Consider the following 13,933-nt stretch of genomic DNA (forward strand, 5'->3'; position numbering starts at 1 on the left):
GTTCTAACCGTAATTTTTCAAACAGAAAGAAATTAAGATTCCCTAAATTTGTTTTTTGGGTTTTTTGGTTGTGTTTTTGCTTTTGTGTTTTAATTGAAGTATACTTGATTTACAACGTTGTGTTAGCTTCTGGTGTACAGCAAAGTGATTCAGTTATACATATATATTCTTCTTCATATTCTTTTCCATTATGGTTTATTACAGGATATTAAATACAGTTCCCAGTGTATATACATTAGGACCTTGTTGTTTATCCATTCTATCTATAATAATTTGCATCCTCTAGTCCCCAACTCCCAATCCAACCCTCCCCCGCCCCTACCCCTTGGCAACCACAAGTCTGTTCTCTATGTCTGTGAGTCAGTTTGTTTTGTAGATAAGTTCATTTGTGTCATATTTTAGATTTTGCATATACGTGATATCATATGGTATTTGTCTTTCTCTTTCTGACTTACTTCATGTAATATGATAATCTCTAGGTCCATCCACGTAGTTGCAAATGGCGTTATTTCATTCTTTTTCATGGTTGAGTAATATTTCTCTGTGTGTGTGTGCGTGTGTGTGTGCACGCACACACACACACACACACGCACGCACACACACACCACCACATCTTCTCTATCCATTCATCTGCTGATGGACATTTAGGCTGTTTCCATGTCTTGGCTATTGTAAATAGTGCTGCTATGAACACAGGGTTGCATATATCTTTTTGAATTATAGTTTTGTCCAGATATATGTGCCCAGGAGTGGGATTGCTGGACCATATGGCAACTCTATTTTTAGTTTTTGAGGAACCTGCATACTGTTCTCCATAGAAATTGGCTGCACCAATTTACATTCCCACCAACAGCGTAGGAGGGTTCCCTTTTCTCCACACCCTCAGAAAAATTCCCTATATTTGCTATACTAAGTGAACATGACATAAATTACAGTATAGTAACATGATGAAATATCATATCATGAAAATTATAACTATGAAAAAGTTAGAAATATGGAAATTGTTTCAATAAGTAAAATTACAAATTCTATGTTTACGTTTTATGGAAAGCAACGTATTTTCAAAGAGAAACCACAAGAAAATTTTTTAAAAAAATAAAAATAGTTTTGAGTACTTTCCAAAATTCTTACATTTTCAGTATTTAAGAAGAAAAAAATCCAACTGTTCTTTTAAAAGGCCAGGATATGTCACAGATAGAATCTGGTCTACTTGACTGTAAAGTAGTTCTTTGATGCGTATCACATTTGCAAAACAGTGGGAATGGGGAGGGTACTGTTTTCGAAAAGGTATACAGAGAATATCCTGTTACAGGTTTCTGAGGACAGAACAACAAGTTCTGGGTCACTAGGAATAAGAAGTAATTCATGAGAGGAAAAACTCTTGGGACTTATTTTTTCTTTTAATTTAATATTATCTGAGAACCTATGAAGACATACTAAAAGGAAAAAAAAAATTTTAATGGAATAATTGGGCTGGGATCTTAAAAACATGAGTGTATCTTTTTCCTTCCTTATCTCAGCTGAGGGAGGAAAATCTGTTTAAATAGATATCCAGCAAAAAAGACGTTTCACAGAGAGGATACTGTCCACTAGACTATAAGGCAATGTGCTATTTTCTTTTGCATTTGCAAAACAATAGTGGTAGGGAGAGTGATGTTTTGGGAACAGAACACAAAGGATATTTTGTTACAGGTTCCTGAGGATGGTGACAGAATTTCTGGGTCACTGAAAATAAGGAATAACTTGAGAGAGGAAGCACTCCTGAGCTTTGCCTACTCACCTCTTCCCATCCATCCGCACCTGACAGCGCAAACCTGAAGGCATTTTGTGCCCATGTAAATAACTTAGTATCTCTGCCAGGCTAGTATCCTCATTCTGTTTTACTACCATCCAATTTGTACACCTTGAACTTTAGGCTGAGACCCTGACATGTTAGATCTGAAAGCATTTAGCAGTACCAAACAAACATAAAGTTCTCACTATGTTTTGGTTATGGGTATTCATAAACGCATCTTATATAACACTGGCTTTTTGGGGGGAGAGCAAAAATGAATAAATCTTTGTAATTATGGTCCATCACTAATGTAGACATAGAAACCACTTTAATAAAGGAAAAAGCTCAACTTGAACTGCCAATAAATTTTCTTATTCACCTGTCTTCTATTGACATATTGGGTTGTTCAAAATCTATGCTGATAACACTTTTAAGACCTTAAACCAGAGATCATGCTTTGCTTGACAGACACCTGTGAGCTTATTAAAAATGCAGATTGCTGGCCCTCATCTTCAGACACTTTTTAATGTGTCTTAAATCACATCTTTTTTTTTTTTTTTTTTGCGGTACGCGGGCCTCTCACTGTTGTGGCCTCTCCCGTTGCGGAGCACAGGCTCTGGACGCGCAGGCTCAGCGGCCATGGCTCATGGGCCTAGCCGCTCCGCGGCATGTAGGATCTTCCCGGACCGGAGCACGAACCCGTGTCCCCTGCATCGGCAGGTGGACTCTCAACCACTACGCCACCAGGGAAGCCCTTAAATCACATCTTATATAAGCTCCCCAGGCCATTCTGATCTCTTCCTCATCACTCCCTTCCCCACCTCTGAGAAAATACTACCTACATGAGATCTCATCACTATACTGCTGCTGATTTTTTTTTAACTTAATGAAGATATAGAAACAGATGTCTATTAAGGGGACAATTAATCAATCAGGGTAGGGGATCCAGTCGTTTGTAATTTAAATCACACCCTAGGCTCTTATTAAAAATGAGGATTCCTGGGTATTATCTCAAAACTAGAGGGTCTGAATTTGGCAAATACAGTCCAAGACTATGCATTTTTTTTTTTTTTGGCAGTACGCCGGCCTCTCACTGTTGTGGCATCTCCCGTTGCAGAGCACAGGCTCCGGATGCGCAGGCTCAGCGGCCATGGCTAACGGGCCCAGCCACTCCGCGGCATGTGGGATCTTCCCGGACAGGGGCACGAACCCGTGTCCCCTGCATCGGCAGGCAGACTCTCAACCACTGCGCCACCAGGGAAGCCCAAGACTATGCATTTTTAACACATTTTCCAGTAATCCTTAAGATTCATAATACATTCTAAAGTTTGAGAATCCATGCCCTTAGGCTCAACAGTTTCTTGATCTTTTCTAAATCATCTATCTTTACTTCCACTCCTTTCTGAACACCTACTCTCATATTCATACCCTGGGCCCTCTCACCCAAAATTGCTCTAGCTCTAAAATCTCATACTATGAATTTTCCCCAGACCACACTATCCGTCCTCCCATTTCTGCCCTTAAGCCTGTTTTCTGTCCTCATCATGGTCTTTAGTCTTCTGATACTTCTTTACTCTAAAGTCCAATGGCCCTGTTCTACCTTCACTTTCCTTACTAAGAGATACCATACCTGTGGTCAACTATTTAAGTAACTCCCTTTATTATCCTCAATATCACTCTCTCCTCAACTTTTGTCAGTATTTCTTTATAATTCCTAATCTTGATATCCATTTTTTCCCACTTCAAGATTTATAGACCACCGTATCTGAAAATAAATGAGCTCTGCCACCTCTCAACTCTCACAGCACTTTAATGTATGCTCTTCAGTAACTCCACATTTTCTATCCTATTTTATGGTTATTTAAGTATATTCCATTTCCTCTAATAGACAATATGGACTTTGCAAACAGGATCTGTGTACAATTTATTTTGATTTCTCCCAAAATACAGAGTATAATGTTGGGAGTAAAATCTGGATTTTCTTGTCCTGGCAGTAAAGGCTCTGAACAATTTTTTATTTGTGGGCTAACTTAAAAAGTGGCTATAAAGAATAATTGTTTTGTAAGTAGTTATTATATGTCAACCTACAGTATTTTAGAATGTTGTAGTATCACCACTTAGACATCAATATCCATTAAAATTGCTCCACAGAAAACAATAATCTCAATTAATGACTAGGATTAGGTCAGTAAATATGCATGCCCTGACAAAGAAGAGAAGAACAATAAATTTTCTTGTTCACCTGTCTACCTCCTTCCACTATGGCATCTCTAGTGAAAGAAGAAAGAATAATAATAAAAAGATTTCCCTTTTGTTAATGGTAACCTTGTTTACCCTGAGGGGAAGAGAAAGAGGAGAGAACATTCCCCAAAAGTGTTACACTTTGGTTCTCCTCGTTACTTGGATGAGTTTCACCCTAATGAATGTTGCCTGTTTGTAAAACAATTTCCCCTTCAAAAGCATCTGATTTTCCCTTTGAGGACTATACCATAATTATCAAGTATCTATATACCTTTTTCCTTGAAAACAGTTTCATAAGGCTATGTGAACTCTTTCTTTTGGTTATGAAAAAAATGAAAGCTAGAACTACAGGGAAAAATACCAGTTAGACGGACTATTTCATATTAAAAACCTACCTGTAATAGCACTATCCAAATATAATAACTGGCCAATATTAAAAGATATGTATATAAATACACATTTATGTACATACATATTTTATGAAAATGGGATTATACTATAGTTCTAATAAGATTCTTTTGTCACTTTTGAATCCTGAACACATTAATTGCTGCATAAAAAGAACTAAAATGTAAATAAATTATTACCACCAGATAATAAAGGATAAAGTCAAGATTAGAACTAAGGTGTGTAATTCCAAAGCTCATGCCCTCTCCATTATACAGTGCTGCCTCAGCTTCCTCAAGTATAAAATAGATTCGACCATTATATTACATTGGGTAACATTAAGCATGGAATGAAATAATGAGCGAGAAAACACCCTGAAACTATAAAGCATTGTTAGAGGAATCTAAGGGACTATTATAGTGTCCTTACCTGCAATATAGGCAAAACTCACTGTAATGCTTTGGCACTGAACTGTCATGTTATACACTGTCGATTAAGGTTTATACTTCTACACATAGACAATATGGGGGATAATCTCAAAACTCTTTACAATCAGAATTGAACTTAAAAACATTTTAAGAAGGCCGTCAAGCAATTATGAAACCTAAAGAAGTGTGCACCATTTTAATTGATATAAGACCATACAATTAGATTAACATTATAAAACTGTATATAACATCAAAAAATGCTCTGAATTAAGCACCATTATTTGAAATGTGTATTTGTTAGATTTTTAAAAACATAGTGACCATTTAAAATGTTATTTTTTTCTTGAAATAGGGCATCTTGAAGGAAGTCCAGACTGTTTTTAAAGTAAACCTATATCCAATGTACCCTGCCCTTAACACTGATACCAAAGTTTTAAAACAAAAACAGGGTATGACTTCAGTGTATAAGCCATTTCATCTTACTCTGCAAAACCTGAGCCTAACTTTTTAAAATTTTCAGATGAATATGTGTGAAGTAGACAAAGCTGCTGGGGTATATACTTCTGAAAGAATGGAGGGCAGAGGAAATAAACATTATTAGTTGTTAAGACTAATACTCCTACCCAAGGGAAACTTCTCTTTCTTCTACTCCACACTTCCCATTTCTTGCCTCCTCCCTGCCCCATATATAAATTTATGGCAACTTCTAATAAACATATACTAGCTATCCGATGTTTTTAAACTGTTAAGAAGAGAAAGAAAATTCTTTTAATACTCTGTAGGACACGGAATGCTACAATTAACAGAGAGCAAACATTTTCAAAACACTTTCAAATGACTTGACTAAAAAGTAGAATTCAAATTAGATCTTTTAACTGTGCTGCAGTTCAAATATCATATAAATACCTTTACTTACCTCAAGTTTTCATTAAACCTTACTGTAGCTGCACAGTGGAATATAATATTGGTAGACTCTATGATGATCTCTTTATCTTCTTCACTAAGAGCCAGTTTAGGTTGGGTGAGTTCACTGTTGACTGCTATAATTTTCTCCCTAAAATCTGGATTTTCATCTCTCAATCTGTCAAAAAGCTATCAAAGGGGAAAAACATTTTAGGGCAGTATTTTTCAACTTTCTAAAACCCATCATCACCACCTTTTCCTCCCCCAAGGATCACTATTTTTTAAATTGCAACTACGTGAATCCTAAGGTTGCTTAAATTGCTATCATTCTGCATGAAAAACACTCTATGGGGTCCACATTGTTATCCCCATTTTATAGATGAGGAATCTGAGACACAGAGAGGTTAAGTAACTTGCCAAAGGACATAGGGCTGGTAGCTTGCAGAGTTAAATTTTAACTGTCCATGCCTTTGTTGATTAGATTATATTATCTCTCAGAATAGACATAAGCAGCACAGACATCAGAACAATGTTTACAATGATCATCCAGAGACTTCCTGGTGGCGCAGCGGTTAAGAATCCGCCTGCCAATGCAGGGCACACGGGTTCAATCCCTGGTCCGGGAAGATCCCACATACCGCGGAGCAACTAAGCCTGTGCATCACAACCACTGAGCCTGCACTCTAGAGCCCACGAGCCACAACTACTGAGCCTGTGTGCCACAACTACTGAAGCCTGCACACCTAGAGCCCGTGCTCTGCAACAAGAGAAGCCACCGCAATGAGAAGCCCGTGCGCCGCAATGAAGAGGAGCCCCTACTCTCCACAACTAGAGAAAGCCTGCATGCAGCAACGAAGACCCAACTCAGATAAAAATAAATAAATAACATTTTTTAAAAAATAAATAAAAATAAAATGATCATTCAGATTTCTAAAATCCAAACCTTAATTTATCACTTCATTTTATTTTGCTTTTAGTCTCTTTTAGTAGATTAAAATACCAGTAATCATACTCTACCTAAAATCTTAGGAAAATTTTAAAGGGGAAAACAAAGTAAGTATGTTAAAGGAAAAAAAATTTGGTAAGCAAATGTGAATATGAAGCTGGATAAACTTGAGAAATACATATAGGATTCTAACTTGAAAATAGAAAATTCAATATTCCTTAAGTATACTCAAAGGAATAAATTTTTAGCTAGAGAATCAGATCCCAAAATGGTTACAGTATAAAGGTACATTCAATTTTGAGTCAAATTTAATTTTTTATCCCAGATTTTACAGAGGAACAATGATGTCACCTCCAGATCACTGTTCTATTACACCCTGACTCTCCACTCCATTTAAAGTCCATATTTGTAGTTTAAGCAGAGATTCTGAAATCTGGGGAAAAAGTCTATAAAACATATATGGTACTCGCTTTCACCTTCCCAGGTGACTTTTAGTAAGTAACAGTCTTCCCCTCCACCACTGCTAGCTAGTGACTTCAATATTATTGTTTTTTTATATTAATTAATAAAATATTTACTAAGCATTTCAGATGAACTAAGTACCTTCTAGACACTGAGAAAACAAGAATTATGACCTTTGCCTCAGGCTATTTAGAGTCTAATAGGAAAAATTAGACAAGTAAACAGTTAAAGTATAATGTTATAAGTAATAAAATAGGGATAATATAAGTGTTATGAGACTGTACAGGAGCAACATCTAGCCCTGCTAGTTGGGAAGGACCTGAGATTATAAAGTAGAAGAATAGTGTTTCAAGTAGAGAAAGTAGCATGTATAACCACCTAGAAGTAACAGAGCATTAATGTTTGGGAAATTTAAAAAACTCAGTAAGACTTGGCCAATGACTGGAAGAGGGATAAGGAATATAAACTCCATGTGGACAGGGACTAGGTCTATTTTGCTCAGAACAAAGGCCCTAGATAACAGAGTGCCTGGCAAGATAGTGACATGATAAACATTTGTTAAATGAATAAATTCATTAGGTGGAAAACACTGGAAGAGAAAGAAGTACAGCTATGGAGATATGAGTTCAGTTTTGTGAATGCTGAGTGTAAAGTGCCAATGAGAACACCCCAGAAGACTGGTCTAGTAGAGATAACTGGCTCTGTGGGTCCTGAGTTCAGGGAAGAAAGAGTCAGACTACTGATATAGATTTTATTAACCACCCAGGTAGCAGCAGTGATGAGCACCCAAGGTCCAGACTATATGAAGCTTTTTCCAAATCTAATTTAAAATACAACCTTTCACCTCACACAAAACAGAAGGTGCTGAGTAATTACCTAAATGGACCTAGTAAAAAGAGATCAAGGCCTAGGAAAGAATTCTGAAGAATATTTAAGGGTCTAGCAGAGAAAAAGGAGCCTGAGGAATGATCAGAAAAGTACTTTTAACACACTGAATTCAGACTTTTTCATTCTCCCAGACTGCCAATGACCTTTAATTCCCCTTCATATCAGATATCTCCACCACTACCACCAATACATGATCACGCTGCTTCACAAGTTACATCTCAAATGTGATGCTCTTCCCTTCTTTAGCTACCATCTCTTTATTCAATACCATCTTTTCCAAAGTTTTTAACCCACTGGTATCCCAATTAGTTCCTACTTTACTAAGTCCACTAATGCCCTCTTTAATGTATTTTATTCCCTTTCCAGAATTTATTTTGTGGTCAACTATTTGCACTCCTTGCCAGCAATGAGGTTTACCTTCCCAGAGACATTCCTGTAAATCAGTGGTTCTCAAGTTGGGGCAATTTTAGCCCCCAGGGAACATTTGGTGATGTCTGAAGACATTTTTCTTTGTCAAAACTGGGATGGTGAGGAGAGGGAGCTGCTGGCATTCAGTGGGTAGAGGCCAGGAATGCTGACCACCCTACAATGCATAGGACAGCTCCCCATAACAAAGAATTATCTGGCCCAAAATATGAATAGTGCTGAAGTTGAGAAATTCTGCTATAAGACAATGTCCCACTATAGTATATGCTCTATGCCTATGCTCTTTTATTCCTGTTTCAAAATCACAGAAGGCTCTACCTAAAAGTTTCTTAACAACTTTAAGTGTACATATTCACTGCTACTTGATATAAAAAGAACTCATTTTATTGATTCACCAGAAATGCTATACATAAGTGGGAATGAATGGCCCTAGGAGTAAGTGGTGGGATGTGCCGGGGGGAATTAAAAGCATAAGATAAAATGACAAAATTTTATAGAGTATTTTAGTCAAATATTTATTTAGACAAATACGTGGAGACAAGGCATTTTTATATTGAAAATAATGGCCATATGTTTAGACTAAACTATAAAAGTTCAATGAAATTTCAGGCTTTCAGTAGAAGATAACCATTTTCTTTACAAATCAGACTTACTGGTGAGGAAAAATTTTAGAAGCATTACCCTGGAGACCCCAGAGAAGATGCCCAACTCTTTCACATTTTACTTAGGTCCTCAATTCCAACCAAGACATCAGCTTCAATAATTGCTCCTATCCAATCTCTCTTAACACCTCTACACTCTCTCTTCCTTCCCTCCTCCCTCTTAAAAACTCTCTAGACTGTAGGCTCCATTAAGGCAGGGACTCTTATTTATTCCTGAATTCAACCCCTTACATCAAGTCAAGTGCCCAGCACTGAGTACACACAATAAATGTTTTCTGAAAAATAAAAAATGAATAAGAAAAAATAACCTCTCACTAGGGGGAAGGAGGGTGTTGGGAAGGGAATTACAATATACCAATTACAAGTGGTTCATGATAAAATGCCAAGATGAGTAAACAAAGGGCAGAGATGGCAGCAAAACACACATGCAGGCATTATTACTTAAAATAGGCCTTGTGGTCTGATAGCCCCCTTGATGACTCCCTTCTCACAGGTTTTCAGGGAAGCAAAGAATTCCAAAAGGATCTGGCAAAAAATCAGAAAGAGGAAAAAGAAGAGAGACTAACATACACTATCTGAGTAGTTAAGAAGTTTAGGGATAACTTCTAAATTTTGGAGAAAGGATTTTACATCCTACAGTTAAATAAAAATAAAAGCAACATGTTAAGTATCTGCTGCATGATGTCAAAGAAAAGCTACTGTGACATGACAATTAGTTCTAATCCAAAGAACTATCACAAAGGTATACGAAGTTCATTCAAAGTAAAAAATCTGGTTAGTTGCTATGTAAGGATTTGCTAATTTTTTTGTTTTTTCCAACAGGACTATAAGAATTTAGATAGACAAATGAGCATCATTCTCTTCCAAAAAAAAAAAAAATAATGCTATCATTGACATTTCTTTGGAGGGATATGCCTATAGAGTCAGAGCCCTTGCAAAACTGAGCTCACAGCTTTCTAATCACTTTGGTTTCTGACTCCAATTTTATTCTCTGAATCTTTACTGCCAAGCTTGGGTTCAAATTAATTTTGGATGTCTGCAAAAGTCAACTCTCTCCTTAAAGCATGAACATTTGCCCCTATTCAGTATATCCATTAGAATGTGCCAGTAGGCTGTCCCCACATGGTCTAAGCAACACTGTACACTCTTAATCAGCACCAGTTCGCAAAGTGTAGAAGATCCTAGGAGTCCCTGAGACTCCCACTTAGGGAGTTCACGAAGTCAAAACTATTTTCATAATAAAAGTAAAACATTATTTGCATTTTTCACTTTCATTCTCTCACAAGTATAGAGAGGAATTTTCCAAAGCTACATGTGTAATGACATCATCACTCTCGATGGCTCATGGAATGTGTGCTTGTATGTATATTCTTTTACTTTAAAAATTTCTCAATTTTAAATGGGACCTAATGAAAAAAGCTTTTGCACAGCAAAGGAAACCATAAACAAGACAAAAAGACAACCCTCAGAATGGGAGAAAATATTTGCAAATGAAGCAACTGACAAAGGATTAATTTCCAAAATTTACAAGCAGCTCATGCAACTCAATATCAAAAAAACAAAAAACCCAATCCAAAAATGGGCAGAAGACCTAAATAGACATTTCTCCAAAGAAGATACACAGATTGCCAACAAACACATGAAAGAATGTTGAACATCACTAATCATTAGAGAAATGCAAATCAAAACTACAATGAGGTATCACCTCACACCAGTCAGAATGGCCATCATCAAAAAATCTACAAACAATAAATGCTGGAGGGTGTGGAGAAAAGGGAACCTTCTTGCACTCTTGGTGGGAATGTAAATTGATACAGCCACTATGAAGAACAGTATGGAGGTTCCTTAAAAAACTAAAAATAGAACTACCATATGACTTAGCAATCCCACTACTGGGCATATACCCTGAGAAAACCATAGTTCAAAAAGGGTCATGTACCACAATGTTCACTGCAGTTCTATTTACAATAGCCAGGACATGGAAGCAACCTAAGTGTCCATCGACAGATGAATGGATAAAGAATTGGCACATATATACAATGGAATATTACTCAGCCATAAAAAGAAACAAAATTGAGTTATTTGTAGTGAGGTGCAAGGACACAGAGACTGTCATATAGAGTGAAGTAAGTCAGAAAGAGAAAAATAAATACCGTATGCTAACACATATATATGGAATCTAAAAAAAAAAAAAAGGTTCTGAAGAACCTAGGGACAGGACAGGAATAAAGACGCAGACGTAGAGAATGGACTTGAGGACACAGGGAGGGGGAAGGGTAAGCTGGGACAAAGTGAGAGAGTGGCATGGACTTACATATACTAACAAAGGTAAAATAGATAACTAGTGGGAAGCAGCCCATAGCACAGGGAGATCAGCTCGGTGCTTTGTGACCACCTAGAGGGGTGGGATAGGGAGGGTGGTAGGGAGACGCAAGAGGGAGGAGATACAGGGATATATGTATATGTATAGCTGATTCACTTTGTTATAAAGCATTAACTAACACACCATTGTAAAGCAATTATACTCCAATAAAGATGTTAAAAAAAAAGAAAAGAGGAAACTAGAAGAGGAATACAGCATAAAGCTTACTTTGATAAATCTATACACAGAAAAAGATGGGTGAAGAGCTGAACTCGGGAAGCACAGATCATACCTACAGTGTGAATACCCGACTGTTTGGAAAATTGTTCTTGTTAAATAACTCTCAGCACTCGATGAATGATCTAGCAATCCAGTATAAAATAAATCAATATTAATATTGCACTACAATTATCATAAGTACTAAATCACTATCATTGCTATTACTGCTTCTATCATGTTTTGAGTTTTTACTATGGCCCAGGCTCTGTGCAAAATGTTTTAAATAGCAGTATCTTATTTGAATCAATCATTCAACATGTATTTAACACGTAGTCTGTGTAAGGTATTGTTAAAGTCTCTAAACTTTACAAAGAGGTGTTACGGACTGAAAGAAAAAAAATTCTCAATTTTAATCTCTACTACGATAAAACATCAGTAAGATATTTGAAATAAAACCTCACAAAAACAAAATCTCTTTGAAGTCCTCAATAATTTTTAAGAGTGTAAAGGGGTCCAGAGATCAAAAGTTTGAGAATCACTGCCTTAAATAAACAGAATCTTTCAACCTATTTGGATGATATGAAAAAATACAGCCATAAGGTAATAATATCAGTCTGCAATACACTGCAGTCAATATACATTATCAAATAATTTGCTCAAGAGTTTTAATTAAAAGTCACTTGGAAAAAAGCTATAAATTATATCACATTTTTTAAAAAGTCCTTACACTAGGCTACCAAATACTTTTAATTTTAAAATGATATTGAATACAGTTTAGTTGATCTTCCCAGTTCTCAGGAAAAACTGAAAATGACCTTTGTACCTACCACACTTTAAGATGGCAAATTCTTCAAGCATAGTTATTATGTAGCTAGATTTTACGGTAGTAAATACTGAAATATTAACTCACATCTTTTTTTTATTGTCTCTAAAGAATTTAGAAACAATAATGAAAATGACTAAAACTTGTCTTTTTGTGTGTGTGTGTGGGGGGGGGCCATTCCCCTTGGCACCCAGGATCTTAGTTCCCCGACTAGGGATCGAACCCATGCCCCCTCCAGTGGAAGCAAAGAGTCTTAACCAATGGATCGCCAGGGAAGTCCCTTGTCTTTTTTTTTAATTGAGATAACTAACACTGGTTTATAACATCATATAAGTTCCACGATTAGGACATTATATTTTGACTCCTATATACACTACTGCGTGCTCACCAACAAAAGTTTAGTTTCCATCTGTCACCATACAGTTGACCCCCTTTACCCATTTCACCCTACCCCCAACCCCTTCCTCTCTGGTAATCACTACTCTGTTCTCTGTTTTCACATTTAACCCACATCTTACTTTTAAAAATAAGTACATAGAAAGTTCATGTGATAATTCCTTAATCTAAGAGTTTAAAGTTAACACTTGCTACATTTTTCTCATGTGTAAGTATAAATATTTGTTTGAAGCCCTCTTCCTCAAGTCAAACAAGCAAAAATTTAAAAGAATAATTAACAATTTCGATTGTATTTTAAAAGGCAAAAATCTCACTTGGGTAGAGGAAAGTGTTAGTAGGAATATACTCCGGCACTTAGTATTTACTTTACATGCCTTATACAGAGTCCAGTAAAGCAAACACCACAGCTTGCTCTGACACTCTTCCAACCTGCCAAGCAGTTCTCAGAGCCTTTGCCCGTGCTGTTCTCTCTACCTTTAACACTCTTCCTCCACGTACCACATGCATTCTTCCTCACTTCATCATTCAGGTCTCTGACCAAACGTCACCTCAGAGAGAACTTTTTCTGACCATCGTATCTAAAGCAGCACCTCCATCGCTTTCAATCCCCCTTTTCTGCTTTACTTTTGAACAGCACGTGGCACTATTCAACATGTTATATAGTTGTTAACTTGTCTCCCTAACTAGAATGTAAATTCCAAATGCTGGGATTTTGTTTTCTTCATTGCCGTATCTCTAGTAACCTGAACAGCTTCTAGTATGTAGCAGGACTCACATCTTTGTGGAAGGGAGGGCAAATGGGAAGAACACAAGTGCACGAGAGTTTGGGGCAATGGGAAGAACGTTACTAGAGTATAACTACCCTTGTGAGCTGTACTGTCACTGAGTAGCCCTCAAAGAAGTAGATTTGTTTTAAAAAGTAATTCAGAGAAAAGAAGTTTTTCTAGTTGAAATAAAGATTATTTAAAGTTTTCATGTGGGGACAAACTCAATAAACAGTGGGACAAAAGTAAATA

At 36.7% G+C, this 13,933-nt stretch overlaps 1 protein-coding gene across 3 annotated transcripts in view; it reads right to left on the bottom strand.

Moving 5' to 3' along the window:
* Positions 1 to 13,933, bottom strand: part of FAR1 (fatty acyl-CoA reductase 1) — a 72,978-nt gene that overhangs the window by 23,609 nt on the left and 35,436 nt on the right. For all 3 annotated transcript variants that reach the window (XM_067749821.1, XM_067749820.1, XM_067749822.1), the window contains one exon: positions 5,747 to 5,922. In XM_067749821.1, coding sequence (XP_067605922.1) covers positions 5,747 to 5,922 — 176 coding nt within the window. The remainder of the gene's footprint in view (positions 1 to 5,746; positions 5,923 to 13,933) is intronic.

Source organism: Pseudorca crassidens, chromosome 9 (genome assembly GCF_039906515.1).
Source record: "Pseudorca crassidens isolate mPseCra1 chromosome 9, mPseCra1.hap1, whole genome shotgun sequence".
NCBI lineage: Eukaryota > Metazoa > Chordata > Mammalia > Artiodactyla > Delphinidae > Pseudorca > Pseudorca crassidens.